The 20,801-nt window shown below is 42.9% G+C and overlaps 1 protein-coding gene across 1 annotated transcript in view; it reads left to right on the forward strand.

The window, feature by feature from the left end:
- The window catches only part of CEP162 (centrosomal protein 162), a 261,158-nt gene extending 249,371 nt beyond the window's left edge, over window positions 1-11,787 (forward strand). Inside the window, exon 28 of the mRNA XM_030199137.1 lies at window positions 11,178-11,787. Coding sequence (XP_030054997.1) covers window positions 11,178-11,375 — 198 coding nt within the window. The 3' untranslated portion in view covers window positions 11,376-11,787. The remainder of the gene's footprint in view (window positions 1-11,177) is intronic.
- The last annotated feature ends 9,014 nt before the right edge of the window (window positions 11,788-20,801 follow it).

Here is a 20,801-nt window from a genome sequence, read left to right on the forward strand (position 1 = left end):
AATCGATTAGTGAAATAGAGTAGTAAGGCTCTGGTTCCTTTAAATCCTTCCCCAGTATCAGTATTAATGTGATATGTACTGTATTCGTCTCTGATGGGGCCACCCCTTGCTCAATTAATGTATTTACATCGCAACCAGAGAATCCTCTGCCTTTTCTTTAAAAATGTTTGAATACTCTCCTCCCAAGCTATCCAGTCCCACTGCCTTTGCCAGAGCCACAGACTTATTGATTACCTGCACCTCATCCTGAATGATTCAGTAACTCCAGCTGACCCTTACTCAGCTGAGGGAGTGCCGACCTTTACAAATACCACTCCTGTGCCAGTGAATCTTCTCACTCCTCTGCATATAGTCCTTGTGGAAAACCCTGAAAGACTGCACATATATACATCTACTTATTGATTTAAACTCCCCAATTGTTCCCCAATTCCAAGGTACATGGAGCTCATTCCACATGCAGGCAGAGGTTGTGGGTAAGTGCAGGACTTATCGAGAAGCCAACTGGCCACTCGCGAACCTCTCATTGCTCCCCGAGTGTCAAAAAAATGTATGCATCATGACAGGATCCTGGGAAGTGGGTGAGGGTATTCTGTTATCTCACACTAGGCATCACAAACCATGTTTAGGGAGTGGTAGACCTTTCTGTTGGGGGCCTGATGGGCACATGAGTACAGACCCACAGGACTGATGGTAAGCGGACTGATCATCATTTGCTGTTTCTGCTGCACAATATGGGGAGGGGAAGGCCGTTAGGAACTGAGTGAAGCACTGTGAAATGGCTGACTAGCAACAGCCAGGGTAGACTGGAAACTGCCAGTGACAAAAAAGGGTAGGGCACAAGTGACAGATAGTCACAGGACACAGAGAACAGGTGGAACTGGGAGCTATCAGGCAACAGGGCACAGGCAGACACAGACTGGGGTAGAGTGGGCTCACAGATGAGGATAGAGGGGTGCAGGGGTGGGTTGGGAAGAGCAGAAGGGAAGAGGTGAGCACTGAGGATTTGCAGGGGGGATAGTTGTGAAGTTCCTGAGAGAGATAAAACACAGTGCAGAACAGTAAATGTTACGATACAGCAGACTTGACAGAGATGGCAATCAGACAAGTAACTCACTTTCAGCTGTCCTCCAGTCTACCGTAATGCTAGCAGCCACAAAAAAAAACAAGTGGACCTTGTATTTGGACATCTTTTATAGCAGGTGTAAATAATGAAGTTTACGTCTCCTGCCCTGCGCACTAGAACATAAGTGTTGCCATACTGGGACAGTCCGAAGGCCCCGTATCTTGTTTCCAACTGTACCAAATCTAGGTCACAAGTACCCGGCAAGATCCCAGAACAGTAAAACAGATTTTATGCTGTTTTATCCTACTCTGTGTGATTGCTGCCGTATGTCAGTCTGTCTCTTTCTTTCTACATTTTGGTGGAATTACAATAGTGTTGTGCAATGTGGAGAGGGCATCTATAGTTCATGTGGTTATTCAGTACAGTTTTTGAAGAGATAGATTTGAAGTAGAAAATGTAGTGGTAGCTTTTGTGTTCAATTGTAGAGTTTTCGTGATATTTATCCATATAGTTTTTGAAGAGGTAGATTTGAAAGGAAGGTGATCATATCTTTGTGATTAGCTGTAGAATTTTTGAAGAGGCAGGTTTTCATTTCTTTTCTGAATTGGAGGAGATTTGTGATGCTTCTTATGGTTTTTGGTATCGAGTTCCACCATTTAGAACCCTGTTAGCTAGATCCTGCTGTGTAGGTAGTTTTGTAGATGGTGTTTTTACAGTTGGTTAGATGTAGGAGTAGGTAGTTTCTAGCGCTTGCGTCAGGGGTCTGGTGTGTTTCAAGGATCAAAACTTCTTTCCTATAAAGTTGGATAGCAATCCGTATAGGATCGAGGAAAGTTATACTTGCTGTGACAGGATAGACGAGTCCCATTTTCCTTAGGCCCTTGGTGCTTCTGTGACTTTTCATACTTTTTTGTACTTTTGGACCCTCTTGGTACTGGTTGTCAGTTATTTTTTGAGGCACTAACCAGTTAAGTGTCACTGAAAATTAGCGGTTAGCCTTGAAGGAATGGATCCTCAGAAGCTTAGCCGAGATTGGGTGGCAGAGCCGGTGAGGGGAGGTGGGCCTTGTTCTGGGCAGACTTCTACGGTCTGTGCCCTGAAAATGGCAGAAACAAATCAAGGTCAGGTATACACATAAAGTAGCACATATGAGTTTATCTTGTTGGGCAGACTAGATGGACCGTGCAGGTCTTTTTCTGCGGTCATCTACTATGTTACTATGAATAGGCAACTTAACTGTTTTCTGGGCTGGCATTTCTTGAGGATAGTTCAGTCATGTTAAGGATATATTTGGGTGCCATTCCGAATAGTATCTTGAAGATTAGGGTGCTCGCTTTGAAAAATATTCTTGCCTTGACTGGTAGCCAATGTAGTGTTTCAAGCAGTGGGGTTGCTCTTTCATATTTCGATTTCTTGAAAATCAGTCTTGCTGCCATGTTTTAGACTGTTTGTATCGATTTTACTGTGTTTTCCTTGCACCCTACATATGCTGCATATCAGTAGTCTAGTTGCGATAGTATCATTGATTGGACCAGTATCCGAAAAGATTATCCAGGGAAATAGTCTCATATTCTTCTCAGTTTCCATAGTGTTCTGAAGCATTTTGATGTTACTGCTGATATTTGATTGTCTAGTGTTAGGTGTTTGTTGAGAATGATTCCTAGTGTTTTGATGTGGTATGTTTGTTGGTTGATTGTGAATTTTTGGTAGGATGTGGGGTTGTGTGGGCTGGATAGTACTAGGAATTTGGTTTTGTCTCTGTTCAGTTTGAGTTTGAAAGTTGTTCCCCTTTCTTCCTACCCGTTGATCTTTCAACATCGATGGAAGATCCATGTTGAAATTGCAGAATTTCTGAAATGGCGTTTTCAACATGGATGTGATATGAATGTCCAAGTGCTGGCATATTAACGTTGATGTTGTGAATTGCACTTTAAAATGCACATCATAGCTTCCTAATCCACATGCAATATTAGTAAAAGTCCATGTCTGTATCTTTTTCTCAACTTTGTAATGAAGCTTTGTAGAATATCACTTCTGTCCAAATAACCAATCAAATATAGGATATCTACAGATATCGATGTGATATGTTATAATATCGGAGGAAAAGCCTCAAATAAATGCTGGGACACTCCTTTGTTAATATGTTAATCAACTTTAGGGCGGCCCACACACTCATCACTGGCAGAAAAACCTCCTATCTTTATTGTTATAGCTCTTTCATAAAGCTCTTTAAAGTAAATAAGAAAAGAGACTTAGTTTTCCAGCCACCCAGTCGTCTGTTGAATCTCTATCAACTATCCACGGCCCGACTTTGGCCAAGGTTTCGACTCCTGCTTCAGGGTCCGCGGTCGCAAACTGGTATTTTCTTTGCTGGATCCGTACTCTTACATCCAGCAAAGAAAATACCAGTTGGCGACCGCGGACCCTGAAGCAGGAGTCAAAACCTTGGCCAAAGTCGGGCCGTGGATAGTTGATAGAGATTCAACAGACGACTGGGTGGCTGGAAAACTAAGTCTCTTTTCTTATTTACTTTAAAGAGCTTTATGAAAGAGCTATAACAATAAAGATAGCAGGTTTTTCTGCCAGTGATGAGTGCGTGGGCCGCCCTAAAGTTGATTAAGTACATAAGGAGTGTCCCAGCATTTATTTGAGGCTTTTCCTCCGATATTATAACATATCACATCGATATCTGTATGTATGCCTGTTTTTTGCATATGAAAGGGCTTTTATAAAATAGTTTGTATAAGAACACACTCATATGCATGCTGTCCAGTGGGCACAGTTTTGGCAGAGCCTCAATGTACACATGTATTTATAAAATACACTCCTCCACGGATAGAGTAGACACACACGTTTGCACCTGCCTCAGAGCAGACTATCAGGCTAGTTCTAGGTGCATATTTTATAAAGGGACACAGGTTCCTATAGCCCTTATTTTAGAAACCCTATTTGTGATTTAGACATTTGAATTCTGGTACAAAAGCGTCTCTCTATGATAAAACATTTAACACCTGATTTTAGGAAGCCAGGATTGAAATGTGTAAATCACCAAGATGTGTAGGTGACGACGGGGCATAGTTTGGGCAGGACCAGGGTGGGAATACAACATAAATGTGCATTCCCCATTCTAGGAGTGCAAGTTTACGGCCCCCCAAGATAGATTACATATATTTAAGGTATTTTCCAAAACTAATATTGCCCAATTATATATAATGCATTTAAATCACAAAAATGAATATAAATATATTGTGAAAAGTGCTGAGTTCACACGTCAGTCATAATGAATCGTGGCTGGCTGAGAAGAGAGGAGAATGGATGAGGATACCAAAAATTATGCATTTATTCGCATAAAAAAATAAAAATTAAAAAGTAACAAATTTGTACATAAAATGGACCCGACACGGCCGTGTTTCGGCCCTAAGGCCTGCCTCAGGGGTCTTTGCAACCTCAGAATGTGTGCTCCAAAGGAAATATCGAGACGAAAATCTATTAGGTCTCCTCTCCTCTAAAAAATACATATACAATATGCTAAAAAGCAAAACGAACTTGTAATACTCCTCTCCAAAGAGATGTCTACAATTGTGAAATATATTTCACAATTGTAGACATCTCTTTGAAGAGGAGACCTAATAGATTTTCGTCTCGATATTTCCTTTGGAGCACACATTCTGAGGTTGCAAAGACCCCTGAGGCAGGCCTTAGGGCCGAAACACGGCCGTGTCGGGTCCATTTTATGTACAAATTTGTTACTTTTTAATTTTTATTTTTTTATGCGAATAAATACATAATTTTTGGTATCCTCATCCATTCTCCTCACTTTTTGTTTTTTTATCTCACGGTTTCGTGAGGACTTTTACCTCCTTTTTGTTTTTGCTTTGGCTGAGAAGAGAACCATGATCGCACCCTTGGCGTTCTCAATTGTATGAGGACAAACATGCTGTCTCTATCAGGCCTCTAGTAGCAAAAAACCTTAGTGAATGCTAAATCAAGGTACGTATATTAATCATTTCATCAATCATTATTGAAGCTAATTAAGAGTACCTATGTTGAATATATTTAAATATGTCTCTCATACTATACATATTAGAACTAGATACTAAACGGATGTTACAATATCATAATAATGACATAAATTGGAGACCAATGTCACTGGTTTAGTACTCTTCATTTCTAACAGTTGACATATCCTCGTAGGCAAATCGCTATATATGAGTACTTATCTGTAAACTTTTTCAGCGTGAAAAAAGGGCGCCAATTACGTGGAGATGGATCCACACCCAGTTCAGAAAGTGTTTCCCCTCATCAAAATCAATGTCCATGACGCGTGAAAAACAGAAACAAACAACAAAACCCATCTTATTAGTCCTCAAAATAGATGTCAAGATTTATACCAGCTCAATGGATTCGTTGGGAACAGGCCTGGGTGGGCTGCACTCCCTTATGGGCGGTTCCCAGACTCCCAAAGAAAGATATTCTACATATCATTCAGGTGACTCCACTGGGAATTAGTTATCCCCTACATACTTGGTGTCAGATACATGGAAAGTTCTTTCTAGATAGGAGGTATCATTTACTAACAGCTGTTCAATTTGCTTCTTCCTTTGGTCCAGGGCTTAGGGACCCATTTTATCATGCTTGAGGGCGAATTTGTTTCCTTTACAGACCTTCAGGATGAATATGGAGTAGTCCCAAGCAGGGGCGTATCTGAACTGCGGCGGTAGGGGGGGCCAGGGCCAGAGTGAGGGGGCACATTATAGCCCCCCCCCCCCCCGCCGCCGCCGCCGCCGCCGCCGCCGCTGCCATTGCCGATCCCCCTCCCCCCAGCTGCTACCATTTCCAACCCTCCCCCTCCGTTGCTTGCCTACCTTCGCTGGCAGGGGACCCCAACCCCCGCCAGCCGAGGTCCGCATCCTCCTGCCACTGCCGCTGCCGGCTGCCTTTGGTCCTTTCATTTGTCCATTGAAGCTGGCGCCGACGAAAGTTTCTTTTGACTCTGACGTCGCTGCACGTTGTACGTGCAGGACGTCAGACTCAGAAACATTTTCTGAGCCTGACGTCCTGCACGTACAACGTGCAGCGACGTCAGACTCAAAAGAAACTTTCGTCGGCGCCAGCTTCAATGGACAAATGAAAGGACCAAAGGCAGCCGGCAGCGGCAGGAGGACGCGGACCTCGGCTGGCGGGGGTTGGGGTCCCCCGCCAGCGAAGGTAGGCGAGCAACGGAGGGGGAGGGTTGGCAGCGGTAGGGGGGTCCAGGGCGAAATCTGCGGGGGCCCAGGCCCCTGAGGCCCCACGCAGATACGCCCCTGGTCCCAAGAGAGATGTTTCACTATCAGCAGATTTGAGATTATATCCGGCGTAAAGATCAGGGGATAGGGAAAGGGGATGAGACTTGATATACCGCCTTTCTCTGGCTTTTGCAACTACATTCAAAACGGTTTACATAGTATATACAGGTACTTATTTGTACCTGGGTCAATGGATGGTTATGTAACTTGCCCAGAATCACAAGGAGCTGCAGTGGGAATCAAATCCAGTTCCTCAGGATCAAAGTCTGCTACACTAACCACTAGGCTACTCCTCCACTGTACTCAGGAAGAGCTCAGCTTAAAAGAAACATTATTAGAGCAGGCTATGGGTGGGGGTGGGTAAGGGTAATATTGCTCATTTATATATAGCTTCATTGCTCCATACTACCTCCCTATAAGTTTATGTTTCTAAGTTGACAGCGTTGCAACGCAGACACTTGGCTAACTTTTATGAGGTTTGGCAACTTGATGAAACTTGGAGAGCCATACCTCATCCAGCGTGCTCGTAAGGAGAATTTTGATGTAGCCATCTTTTTATCCTGGTTTAGCCTTTCTGTGCCACTGCTGTCCTAGGATGGGGTTGGGTGGGAGTTGTTGTATCTGTAGCTTTTTTTCTTACATTTCAATAAATATTATTTTTTTGGGGAAAAAGAGAAAGCGGTCAGACCAGAGTACAGCCAACCACACAGGAGAGGATATTAGACAAGAAGTACAGACAGTAACAAATGACCTTTTTCGGAAAAAAAATTAAAAAGATGCATGCTCCCAGGGAAGTCTAGGGTGGGTCAATATGCCAAAAAAATACACATCCATAGCAGCACTACCCTTTCCACCTCCCCGATCTAACCACCCCCTGAGCAGACCACCCCCTCCCCTCCATACCCTTCCCATGTACCCAAACCCAACTACCCCTCACCCTCCAGACTCTCCAGCCACCCTCCAGAACTCATCTGGAGGCCTGTCTCTGGTAGTGTAGTGGAACAGGGCAGGAAGGATCCCCTTCTGCTGCCACCCCATCTGGCTATGGGTGTCACTGTGGCGCTGATGACCACTAGCAGTAACCTTACAGGACTACCACTAGGGGTCAGCCTTTCCCTATAAAGGTGTTTGTCATATTAACACCCAGAGCCACATGGTGCAGCAGTAGAGGGAGGACTGCTCCTGTGCTGTTCTACTCCACAACGACGGATGTCCTCCAGGTGAGTCCCAGGGGTGACTGAAGGATCTGCTGAGTGGGGAAAGGTTGGACTGAATTCATGCAAAGGGTTTTAGATTGGGGTAGGGCCTATATTATGATTAGGGCACGGTGAGGGATTGGGGAGGGGGGACGGACTCAGATCAGGGAGCCAAACCTGACACGCCTAAGTGGTGCAGGGTCGTCGCCATTGAACTCACTGACATATATTACTGAGATGGGTCCTTATGCCAGGCATTGCTGCCACACAGACATTTGATCCTGCTCATGTCTTAGAAAATGAACTATGTCAGCAAAAGAGATTGTAGTAGATCGGGTATCTTTAAATAACAATAAAAATCAGACAAAAGATTGCCAATTAATACTGTCAAGTACTAAGCATGATGTACTTAGGAACAACAAACATAGTTTGAAATGTCTATATGCGAATGCCAGGAGCCTAAGAAATAAGATGGGGGAGTTAGAATATATTGCACTAAATGAAAAATTAGATATAATAGGCATCTCTGAGACCTGGTGGAAGGAGGATAACCAGTGGGACACTGTCATACCGGGGTACAAATTATATCGTAGTGATAGGGTGAATCGGATTGGTGGAGGGGTAGCATTGTATATTAACGAGAGCCTTGAATCAAATAGATTGAAAATTCTGCAGGAAGCAAAACACTCCTTGGAATCACTGTGGATTGAAATTCCATGTGCAAAGGGGAAAAGGATAGTGATAGGAGTGTACTACCGTCCGCCTGGCCAGGACGAACAGACGGATGCGGAAATGTTAAAGGAAATCAGGGACGCAAACAAACTGGGCAACACAATAATAATGGGGGATTTCAATTACCCGCATATAGACTGGGGTAATGTAACATCTGTACACGCAAGGGACATAAGATTTCTTGATGAAATCAAGGACAGCTTCATGGAACAGCTAGTTCAGGAGCCGACAAGAGAAGGAAAAATACTAGACTTAGTCCTTAGTGGTGCTCATGATCTAGTGCAGGGGGTAACGATACGAGGGCCGCTTGATAACAGTGATCATAATATGATCGGTTTTGATATTGGCATTGAAGGAAGTGAAACTAGGAAATCAAGTACGCTAGCGTTTAACTATAGAAAAGGTGATTACGACAAAATGAGAAAAATGGCGAAAAAAAAGACTGAAAGGAGCAGCTCGCAGAGTAAAAAACTTGCATCAGGCGTGGATGCTGTTTAAAAACACCATCCTGGAGGTTCAGGACAAATATATTCCACGTATTAGAAAAAAGGGAAAAAAGACTAAACGTCAGCCGGCGTGGCTAAACAGTAAGATAAAGGAAATCATTAGAGCCAAAAAACAATCCTTCAGAAAGTGGAGAAGAGAACCAACTGAAAGTAACAGGATAGATCATAAGGAATGCCAAGCCAAATGCAAAGCGGAGATAAGGAGGGCAAAAAAGGACTTTGAGAAGAAATTAGCGTTGGAAGCAAAAATACATAGTAAAAACTTTTTTAGATACATTAAAAGCAGGAAACCGGCCAAAGAGTCGGTTGGGCCGCTGGACGAAAATGGTGTTAAAGGGGCGATCAAGGAGGACAAAGCCGTAGCGGAGAAATTAAATGAATTCTTTGCTTCGGTCTTCACCGAGGAGGATTTGGGGGGGACACCGGTGCCGGAAAGAATATTTGAAGCGGGGGAGTCGGAGAAACTAAACAAATTCTCTGTAACCTTGGAGGATGTAATGGGTCAGTTCAGCAAGCTGAAGAGTAGTAAATCACCGGGACCTGATGGTATTCATCCCAGAGTATTAATAGAACTAAAAAATGAACTTGCGGAGCTACTGTTAGAAATATGCAATCTGTCCCTAAAATCGAGTGTAATACCGGAAGACTGGAGGGTAGCCAATGTTACTCCGATTTTTAAGAAAGGTTCCAGAGGAGATCCGGGAAATTATAGACCGGTGAGTCTGACGTCGGTGCCGGGCAAGATGGTGGAGGCTATTATTAAGAATAAAATTGCAGAGCATATACAAAAACATGGACTGATGAGACAAAGTCAGCACGGATTTAGTGAAGGGAAGTCTTGCCTCACCAATCTAATGCATTTTTTTGAGGGGGTAAGCAAACATGTGGACAATGGGGAGCCGGTTGATATTGTATATCTGGATTTTCAGAAGGCGTTTGACAAAGTGCCGCACGAAAGACTCCTGAAGAAATTGCAGAGTCATGGAATCGGAGGTAGGGTATTATTATGGATTAAGAACTGGTTGAAAGATAGGAAGCAGAGAGTAGGATTGCGTGGCCAGTATTCTCAGTGGAGGAGGGTAGTTAGTGGGGTCCCGCAGGGGTCTGTGCTGGGTCCGTTGCTTTTTAATGTATTTATAAATGACCTAGAGATGGGAATAACTAGTGAGGTAATTAAATTCGCCGATGACACAAAATTATTCAGGGTCGTCAAGTCGCAGGAGGAATGTGAACGATTACAGGAGGACCTTGCGAGACTGGGAGAATGGGCGTGCAAGTGGCAGATGAAGTTCAATGTTGACAAGTGCAAAGTGATGCATGTGGGTAAGAGGAACCCGAATTATAGCTACGTCTTGCAAGGTTCCGCGTTAGGAGTTACGGATCAAGAAAGGGATCTGGGTGTCGTCGTCGATGATACGCTGAAACCTTCTGCTCAGTGTGCTGCTGCGGCTAGGAAAGCGAATAGAATGTTGGGTGTTATTAAGAAGGGTATGGAGTCCAGGTGTGCGGATGTTATAATGCCGTTGTATCGCTCCATGGTGCGACCGCACCTGGAGTATTGTGTTCAGTACTGGTCTCCGTATCTCAAAAAAGATATAGTAGAATTGGAAAAGGTACAGCGAAGGGCGACGAAAATGATAGTGGGGATGGGACGACTTTCCTATGAAGAGAGGCTGAGAAGGCTAGGGCTTTTCAGCTTGGAGAAGAGACGGCTGAGGGGAGATATGATAGAAGTGTATAAAATAATGAGTGGAATGGATCGGGTGGTTGTGAAGCGACTGTTCACGCTATCCAAAAATACTAGGACTAGAGGGCATGAGTTGAAGCTACAGTGTGGTAAATTTAAAACGAATCGGAGAAAATTTTTCTTCACCCAACGTGTAATTAGACTCTGGAATTCATTGCCGGAGAACGTGGTACGGGCGGTTAGCTTGACGGAGTTTAAAAAGGGGTTAGATAGATTCCTAAAGGACAAGTCCATAGACCGCTATTAAATGGACTGGAAAAATTCCTCATTTTTAGGTATAACTTGTCTGGAATGTTTTTACGTTTGGGGAGCGTGCCAGGTGCCCTTGACCTGGATTGGCCACTGTCGGTGACAGGATGCTGGGCTAGATGGACCTTTGGTCTTTCCCAGTATGGCACTACTTATGTACTTATGTACTTATGTACTTATCTTTTCTAACATTCTTGCACGATGTCTCAAATCCAGTTTATATATCTTTTCTAAAATGCCACTCCACATCACCTTTATAAGCTAAGCATAGCATAGAAATCTTTTCACAGTTTTATAAGTAGCCACATAGACTGTTTCCTGTGCTTGAGTTCAAGAGAATGAAATTCCAAAAGAATTCATAAAGCAGTTTGTGAAACTCTTTGTATTTAATTACAGATAATACAACAAACTCGATCTGTTGCTGAAGCAGAGCAACTTCAAGAAGCTGAGAAGTGGAAACAAGTCGCACAGATGAAAAATGAAGAGCTGGAGAAGTTTAGAATAGAATTGGATTCCATATTGGACGTTCTGCGAGAGTTGCAGAGACAGGGAGTCGTGATTTCACGACCTGTTACTGATAGAACCAACAATTAGAAAAGTTCCAAAAAAGTGCAAATCTCAACAAAAATATTGTATATTACTACACAGGACTTCCTTGGATTGTCACAACCAACCAGCCTAAAAGTACTGTAGAATTTACTCTGTGGTGCAGAGTAAATCTAATGCTTTTGTACCTGGCAGCTACTTTATTTCCTTTCTACCACCCACACTGTAAACACATTTCAAAATAATATTCATATTTGTTTTGTAAAGGAGTTCTATTAAATATGCACATATTTTATGGAAATATTTAAATATATTTAATTCGAAGGAACTGGTATTTGTAATGAATAAGCAAGCTGAAACGTGTGTCAACAAACATGCTGCAGGATCTGACAGGCGTTATTTTTATTATTATTTATGATTTTTATAGTGTATACCAAATGTACGCTGTGCTGTACAGAAAGACAATTGGCATTTTAGCAATCGATCCTGCTGAAGTGATATTTTATTAAATAAAAAGAAAAAAATTAAATCATGGCCTATTACTGTTATGGTATCCTATATAATAATTCTCACCTCCAACGTTCTGAAGCTGCCTGGGACCGTGGATCCCTTGGAGGTGGTGAGCTTCCGTCCGTAGATCACTGACGTCACAATGACACTGCTGAGAGAATCCAATAGCAAACAGCGACCCAGGCAGGTAGGAATCAGCTGCCAGTGCCCCCCCGGCACATCACCCAAGCCCCTCCCCTGCCAAACCGCGAGCCAGGCAGGGGGAGGAGTACCTACTCCTACCCCTGCCGAGGAATCAGCTGTCAGTGCCCCCCCCCTCGGCGCATCATTAAAACCCCTCCCCCGGCGCATCACCCAAGCCCCTACCCCCCTCCTCAGTGCATCACCCAAGCCCCTACCCCACTCTCCCGCTCCAGCTGGACATGGGTGGCTGGAGGGGGAGAAAGGGGGGGGGGCTTGGAATGATTTATATAATACTTTACTAACAACTGTATGATTACCAAAAACACACTAAAAAAAACCCATTGCTAGCGGCCGTTTTCTTCAAAACAGAAATGGGCCTTTTTTTACTAGTTGTATTTATAATATGCTCTATACTCAAAATGGAGTATAACAGGTAACATGCACAAATTACAATGCATAAATAAGACAATAAATCAAGTTTTACTCCCAGTCAGTCAACAACATCCTTCTTTTAATCTTAAAAACAGATGTTGACCAGTTCCCAAGTCCATCCACTGCCACAGTCAAATCACATCCCCAAATGCACCTGCAAATAGAAGGGACTTTAACTGTCTTTTCAATACAGTGGTATCAGTTTAAAGTCCAGAAGACGATTCCATTCTTGGGCGCCTGCAATTGAAAAAGTTCAGCTCCTTCTAGCTTCCTCAAAGTGAAACTTCCTTACAGAGGGTATTCTTAAATAAAGAGCACTCTCTATCCTCAGCAGCCTATTAGGTCTGTAGATTTTTAAAACGTCTGAAGGATAATGTGGAACATCCTGCTTCAGGGACCCTTTTACTAAGGCCCGTAGGCGCTTACGCACGTCCAACGTTCGTCAATTTGGAACTACCCCCCAGTTGGTAATTCCATTTTTTACACGTGTTCAAAAATATTTTTTATTTTCTACTGCGTAATGCTAACCGGGTGGTACTCGGCAGTGTACACGCGCTGACGATTACCGTCCTGTTAATGTGTGAGACCTTACCGCTAAGTCAGTAAGGTCTTGGGCCCAAAATGGATGCATAAAATCTTTATTTTGCCGCACGTCCATTTTTGGCCAAACAAAAAAAAATACCTTTTTTGCAGGCACACTGAAAAATGGTCATGCGTGTGTCCAATACACACGTCTACAACAGCGCAGGCCATTTCTCGGCACACCTTAGTAAAAGGACCTCCCAGTGCTTTTTGGATTAACATTTTTATATGTATCTGTTATTTCGTATTTTATAGTAGTAGTAGACTCTGCCATCCTCGGTTTTGACTCGGGACATCTGACAGTAGTTGTAAGAAGTTATGTAATGGTAAATCCAGTTACTAAATGACTTATTTAAATATTGATAGCTACATTCCAGTGTAATATTTTTAACTGAATTAATAGTTTGTGCCTTTGTTTGACTGAGCAGTTTGCCTCTCTCCCTTTGGGCTTCCAGCTCAGTTGGAATGATTATCTACTGGACTGTGGGATATGTTAAACTCTGATGCGTACTTAGCGCATGTGAAATACCTGAAAATGCCCTGTTTCCTGGGCATGCTAGGAATGGAATTAGCATGTCGGAATGTCCGTTAGCAAACACTAAACCCATTTTCAAGCACCCTTTAGTAGACATACCCCTATGTCAACATATGGTTTCATCTACAATTGCATCGGGTTTTTCCCCATTTTTATAACCCCACCTCCATCTGGCCTAGCCTTCACAGCAACTGTCCTTGGTCAGGGGGCAAAGACTTAGGGACCCTTTTACAGAGCAGCGGTAAGCCCAATGCAGGCTTACCTTTCGCTCTTTCGGAACTACCACCAGCCCAACGCAGCCGCCGGAGGTAGTCCTGCCCCAAGCGTACACCATTTCTGGGGGGGGGAAAGAAAACCCCCGGAAATGGCTTTTGCGGTGATAACCTGGCAGTAATCTGACATCACTGCACACTGCCCAATTACCACTGGATTAGTGCAGGAGCCCTTAGCACCACCTCAATGGGTGGCAGTAAGAGCTCCCCGTTGCATGGCCATGCGGTAATTCTCGTATCGCATGGCCATGTGTGCCTGGGGTCTTTTTACCCGCTGTAGTAAAAAGGGCCCTGACGTGCAGGAAAAATGGCCCCCGTCACCAGTGCATTTGCATATATATATATATATATATATATATGTGCAAATGAATATGCCCCACCCCCAAATGAATCAAATACAAAGAACCAAAGCAACAACGTCAACCAGGCTAACAGCACAATCAAGTGAGGAGTTTTTTCTTATACCCCAATACTCGTGATGTAAAATACTAAATGTCTCAATATTTTAAAGAATTTTTTAAGAGTACCCTCAGAAAAAGCCACCTATTTTTCAGGCAATATCATTAGTTTTGCCAGGTGGCATAGCACATCATTCATAGGGCTAACTCTTATTAATACATATGTGCTGTTGCCTGAAATAAGTGCTAACAAAAAATATCGTGCATAATTAGAAAAAAACGTGAACTTATCTTTAAACGTTTTTTTTTTTACTTTTCTTTAGTAGAAATGCTCCGCTTGTTTATTTAGTGGAAATACTTTCAACAGCTTCCCCTGGTAACGGCCAACTCCACGGGTTTCAGCAATTTCCTCAAGGACTCTTAAAAAATTCTTTAAAATATTGAGACATTTACATCACAAGTATTGGGGTATAAGAAAAAACTCCTCACTTGATTCTGCTGTTAGCCTGGTTGACGTTGTTTCTACAGCGTCACAGTGTTGATCTTTGGTTCTTTGTATTTGATTTATAATTGTTACCAAGAATTGTGGGGTGTGACTTTGTAATTTCCACCCCCAAATGAAACATTCAAACTACGCCCGTGACTGAGAGTAAGGGACAAGGCTCAGATGTTATTATAAAAAGGTAAAGCTGTTTCTTATACAATACTGGCAGCAAATAATATAATAGATGTAATCAGAGACAATGAATTATGCAAAATCACTCAGAATGATGGTAAGGGGTCACAAATACCTGTTAAGAGAACTAAGATAGCGCACACTGAACCTAATCCTAAAATAATAGGATGCCTAACGCCCAAGCACTCACAGGCACTTTAAGAAGATAACAGTTCAACCTGACAGATGATATCACTCCCGAACACTGGATCTGTAGGCAGAACGGGAACCAATGATGATGGATCAGGAACTCAGGCAGCAGGTGGATTCCCCTAGTCAGGTAAGGTGATGCCACAGATTAATGAGCCTTCATTCTGGTGGCAGGCTCGGAGCCAGCTGATGACCGTTATCTAGGTTTTGGCAGATAACAGCTCACTTACCAACTAGCTGTTTCAAGGTAAGGGTTTTTATACCCTCTCCCCAAGTCTTGGTGCCAAGTTAACTGGGATATGATGACCTGATATCCTTGCAATGACATGAAATGTTCATAACAACAACTTTTGTTATGGCATTTATCAAAGATGTTTTGCCTTTGTCAGACCGGATGACTCCACATTGTCCTCAAGGCCTTACACAGTACCAAGCCTGTGCATTAGGGCTGACAATGGCCAAGTCTGTAAAAGTCAGGTTCATGATGTAGGCTAGTCCTCTATTGTAATGCTTTATGCAGGGTTTTGGCCCCAAGCCAGTGCATACATGTGTAAAGGCCTTACAATGCTTTCTTTCCCCCCCCCCCCCCCCCCCCACACTAATTAAATGAAGCATAAGAAATTCCTGAGCACCCATCACTGCAGTATCTATTGGACGTTCTATCAGAGTACACCTATTTATTTATTTTTGTTACATTTGTACCCCGCGCTTTCCCACTCATGGCAGGCTCAATGCGGCAGGCAGTGGAGGGTTAAGTGACTTGCCCAGAGTCACAAGGAGCTGCCTGTGCCGGGAATTGAACTCAGTTCCTCAGGACCAAAGTCCACCACCCTAACCACTAGGCCACTCCTCCACACAGCTGAAATTACCCTCCACTCTGCGGCTCCATAACACGTTCCACCTATCCCTCCTCAAACCTATGGTGCTGTAATGGAAAAGAAGAAATTCCCCTGTACCATCTACTGTGGCCACTAATCCAGACAATGAGTACAAGAAGTACTGCAATGGGATAGGGAAGATGCTGGCTTGGAGGAGGGGGAAAGAGAGATGATGCTAAATCAGATAGGGATGAAAAAGGGATATCAAGACGTCCTTGATTCCAGGAAGGTGCAAGGTAGACTCCAGTACCTTGTCACGTGAAAGGGCTATGCCTCTGAAGAGAACTCCTGGGAACCAGAGACTCATATCCATGCTCCACTGCTTATCAGAAGGTTTCATCATATGTTTCCCCATAAACCCAAACCTGGACTGAAGGAACCAGGGTCTTTGGAGAAGAGGTACTGTCATGACTATGGGATACAAGCATGCATGCATAAATAAATAAAAGATGTGTTATTTTACCACTAACTCCTGCTATTTTATCATAGGTCCCATTTTATGCAATGAGACCTAGTTATTAATAACTGGGGTTAACAGTAAAATAATGTCTTATTGGTAGCCCATGTTGATAACTTCCCCATTAATTAAAGAAAAAAGAAATGTCTCTAGATATCAAAATCACCACTATATATAATAAAAGTGAGCCAAGTACAGGACAATCAAGCCATTGTGACATCACTGATGAGGTTGGCTCTTAGGCATTGGTGGAATGAGGCATTATGACATCACAGTAACAGCTCTGGTTATCAAAGACTGAAATTCTAAGAAGAGAAGTTATCAATGTGGGCTACCGTTAAAATATGTTATTTTACTGTTAATGCCAGTTAGCTTAGCAGGGTTTAAAAAAGGTTTGGCTAGCTTTCTAAAAGAAACATCCATAAGCCATTATTAAATTAGACGGGAAAAATCCATTGCTTATTTCTAGGATAAGCAGCATAAAATGTATTATACTGTTTGGGGATCTTGCCAGGCACTCGTAACCTGAATTGGCCTCTTTGGAAACAGGATGCTGGGCTTGATGGACCTTTGGTCAATCCCAGTATGGCAATACTTATGTAGTATCTCATTGCTTAAAATGGAACCTGTGCTAAAATAGCATGTTAATGGTAAATAATACATCCTAACTGCAGTCCAATTTGATGACTTCTCTTAACTAAAGAGCAAAGATATGTCTCTAGAAATCTAAATCACTGTTATATGTAAAAAAAGGAGCCACCTATAGGACAATCAAGCCACTGTGACATCACTGACAAGGTTGGCTCTTAGGCATTGGTGAAATGAGGCACTATGACATCACAGTATCAGCTCTGGTTCCACAGACTGAAACTCTTCCAAGGAGATTAGATAAAACAGAAGGTGGGGTGAGCCTATCTAGCCCAGTAGGCAGAACTTGCTGGCAATAGACCGAGATTGCCGCCACATTGGATCACCTAAAACAATAGGAAATGCTATTGAAAACATTAGCAAACAGATTATTAGAAATAAGGGACTGCCTATGCGTGGTCCATCTGTAAAAAGTCAAAAGTTGCTCCAGTTGGATAGGCAGTGCCTTAAAAAGTGGAGGACAAAATATTTTTGACTTATTTGACGGCTTTTTATTTATTTGAAAACTTCCCAAATGTACTTATAAATATCATGAAATAAAAAGGGAAATGGGACATGATATACTGCCTTTCTGAGGTTGTTGCAACTACATTCAAAGCGGTTTACATATATTCAGGTACTTATTTTGTACCAGGGGCAATGGAGGGTTAAGTGACTTGCCCAGAGTCACAAGGAGCTGCAGTGGGAATCGAACTCAGTTCCCCAGGATCAAAGTCCACTGCACTAACCACTAGGCTACTCCTGATGGTTTCGTCTTAAATTTTGTAATCTGCCTTGGGAAGCCTGGTGTTATAAAGATTGGAAGTAAAAAATAAACTCTCCTTTCATTGGGGCACACAGAATCACATCTTCACCTCATTTCTTTTGTTCAAATGGATTATTCTGTTTTGAGGATGTTTCAGGGGCATAAGTACATAAGTAATGCCACACCGGGAAAAGACCAAGGGTCCACCGAGCCCAGCATCCCGTCCCCGACAGCTGCCAATCCAGGGCAAGGGCACCTGGCAACTTCCCAAACAAGTGGTTTTCATAAGTAAAAAATAAATATTTTCTTTCATGCATATCTCTCATTTGTTTAAACATAATTAAATGAGCTATAAGCCCCTAATGCAGTCCATCGGTTTTCTTATATTTTGTCCTTGTGATGACGTATACTGTGCCAAAACTGGAAATACAGTGAGACAGAATAATAGAATTCAGTAACATCCAACACTTATTAACATTATAATTGTGCTTGCATTTGGTTAATAACTCAGAAAATGCTGTTAAAAATTGTATTAGAAATCATGAAGTCAACTTGGTTAACTTCTGCTGTATATAAACCAGTAGTAAATAGTAATAATAAAAATATCAAGTGCATTTTTATAATATACCACTACAATCCACAAAAGGAGCAAGTTCCCACATGCCATCTTTTTCTTTTGATCTAGTAACAGGGGGAAAAAAAGGTTTAAACCTAATTCATGTTTGATGTGGGATATAAATGTCACAAATAAGTAAATAAATGAACAGATACAAACTCTAATGTTGGACACCTGAGTCTCATAATATGATACCTGTTTTAGTGGCTCTTTACCAGAGAAAAAAATCTCTGCACAACTATAACATGTGCTGATTACGATTTAAAGCAAATTACTACTTTACTTATGAAGTTATTCCATTATTATACTTCCTCTGTGCGCATCTGTATGCTGCAGAAGCCGGCATGTCTAAAAATATAGCTGAGATTAAATAAAAATGCTACCAGCTTGTTTGTTTTTGGTTTGAGTGTATGGGTATGACGGCTGTGCAGGTGAGAGGAAACAGAGATTAGCCTAATTGGCTTCAGCTTTTTGATGTCATCCAGCCTCCTTGAGCTCGTCACACTAAAGGGGAGAAATTAGTGTTGCCAGGTGGGCGGTTTTCCGCGACCCGCCGCAGGAAATTTTTGCCCATGGCGGGTTGCGGTTTTTTGGGCTTGTTTTGGGGTCTTTCGGCGGTTTTTTTAGTGGTTTTTCGGGCCGCGGGGGCAGGGCTAGTGGCATTTTGGGCGGGGTATGACATTCTGGGCAGGGCCGATGACGGGGGAGGCGGGGCTGTGATGGAAGAGGCGGGGCCGATTACGGCGGGGCGGGGTTGATGACGGCAGGGGTGGGGGGTGTCAGGGGCGGGGTTTGACTTTGGGCTGGTTTTGGGCTGGTTTGGGTGGGGAAAAAATTTTCCACCTGGCAACCCTGGGCTGCTGTTAAGATGTGTTATTTAGCACAGCTCAAGCTACTTTGGCACAGGTCCCATTTTATGCAATGAAACCTAGGAGCCCTTTTACTAAAATGTGGTAAAAACTGGGCTTATATATACTATCAAATCCCAGTGCTCAACTTCTTATGCAAGTTTTACAGGCACTAGTATTTAATTTTCATATTCTCTCAATTTTACCAGACCTCAGTAGGTACTTTTTTCTGCCCCATGATTTGCTGTCATTGTCATCTGCCTTAAAACTTTTGACAATAAAACTTATTACAAGCTTTCTTTGCTAATACCAACAATTTATTTAAATACTTATCTGTTTAGCAGGGCCTTGGCCAATGGCAGAGTTGGCCACCAAATCTGTTACAGAACACCAGTGTTGTTTTCCTAGCAAAAAATGTGCCAGTACTCAAATGCCAGGCCACCCTTCAGGAGTGGGGTAATCATGGAGGGACCCACCCCAAAATAGCCAGGCCACCTGCAACCAGTCATAGAATCTGTGACAAGACAGAATGGTGTGTAGGGCCTGAGCTCTTTCATTAAAACTTGGGTTCCATGGGTCAATGTTAGCAGACAATGGAAAAGGTGCCGGTACTCAGTACCCCCTCAAAAAAAGCCCTGCAGAACACTAATGTTAAGTCCGCAGTTATGCCCCAAAGTTTAGGTGCAACCACTTATGCCATGTCCACGGCTGGTGTAAATGCTGGTAGCTAAAAGCAGCAGTCGGGGGCATAAATGCAACTAGTCTGTAAAACTCACACTGAAACCATCAGAATGCCCTTGACCCACCAATGCCCTTTCCAATTGGGAACCACCCCTTTGCAGGCATATGTTAGAACACTTAGGGGCCCTTTTACAACGCCTTATTGCTCACTCTAGTCGCCACAAAAAAAATATAGTGGAATTAGAAAAGGTACAGAGAAGGGCGACGAAAATGATAAAGGGGATGGGACGACTTCCCTATGAGGAAAGGCTAAAGTGGCTAGGGCTCTTCAGCTTGGAGAAAAGGTGGCTGAGAGGAGATATGATAGAGGTCTATAAAATAATGAGTGGAGTTGAACGGGTAGATGTGAAGCATCTGTTTACGCTTTCCAAAAATACTAGGACTAGGGGGGGGCATGCGATGAAGCTAGAATGTAGTAAATTTAAGACGAATCGGAGAAAACATTTCTTCACGCAACGTGTAATTAAACTCTGAAATTCATTGCCAGAGAATGTGGTAAAGGCAGTTAGCTTAGCAGAGTTTAAAAAAGGTTTGGACAGCTTCCTAAAGGAAAAGTCCATAGACCATTATTAAATGGACTTGGGGAAAATCCACTATTTCTGGGATAAGCAGCATAAAATGTATTGAGCTTTTTGGGGATCTTGCCAGGTATTTGTGACCTGGATTGGCCACTGTTGGAAACAGGATGCTGGGCTTGATGGACCTTTGGTCTGTCCCAGTATGGCAATACTTATGTACTTATGTATGTACTTCCAGGACTACCA

Source organism: Microcaecilia unicolor, chromosome 3 (genome assembly GCF_901765095.1).
Source record: "Microcaecilia unicolor chromosome 3, aMicUni1.1, whole genome shotgun sequence".
Classification (NCBI taxonomy): domain Eukaryota; kingdom Metazoa; phylum Chordata; class Amphibia; order Gymnophiona; family Siphonopidae; genus Microcaecilia; species Microcaecilia unicolor.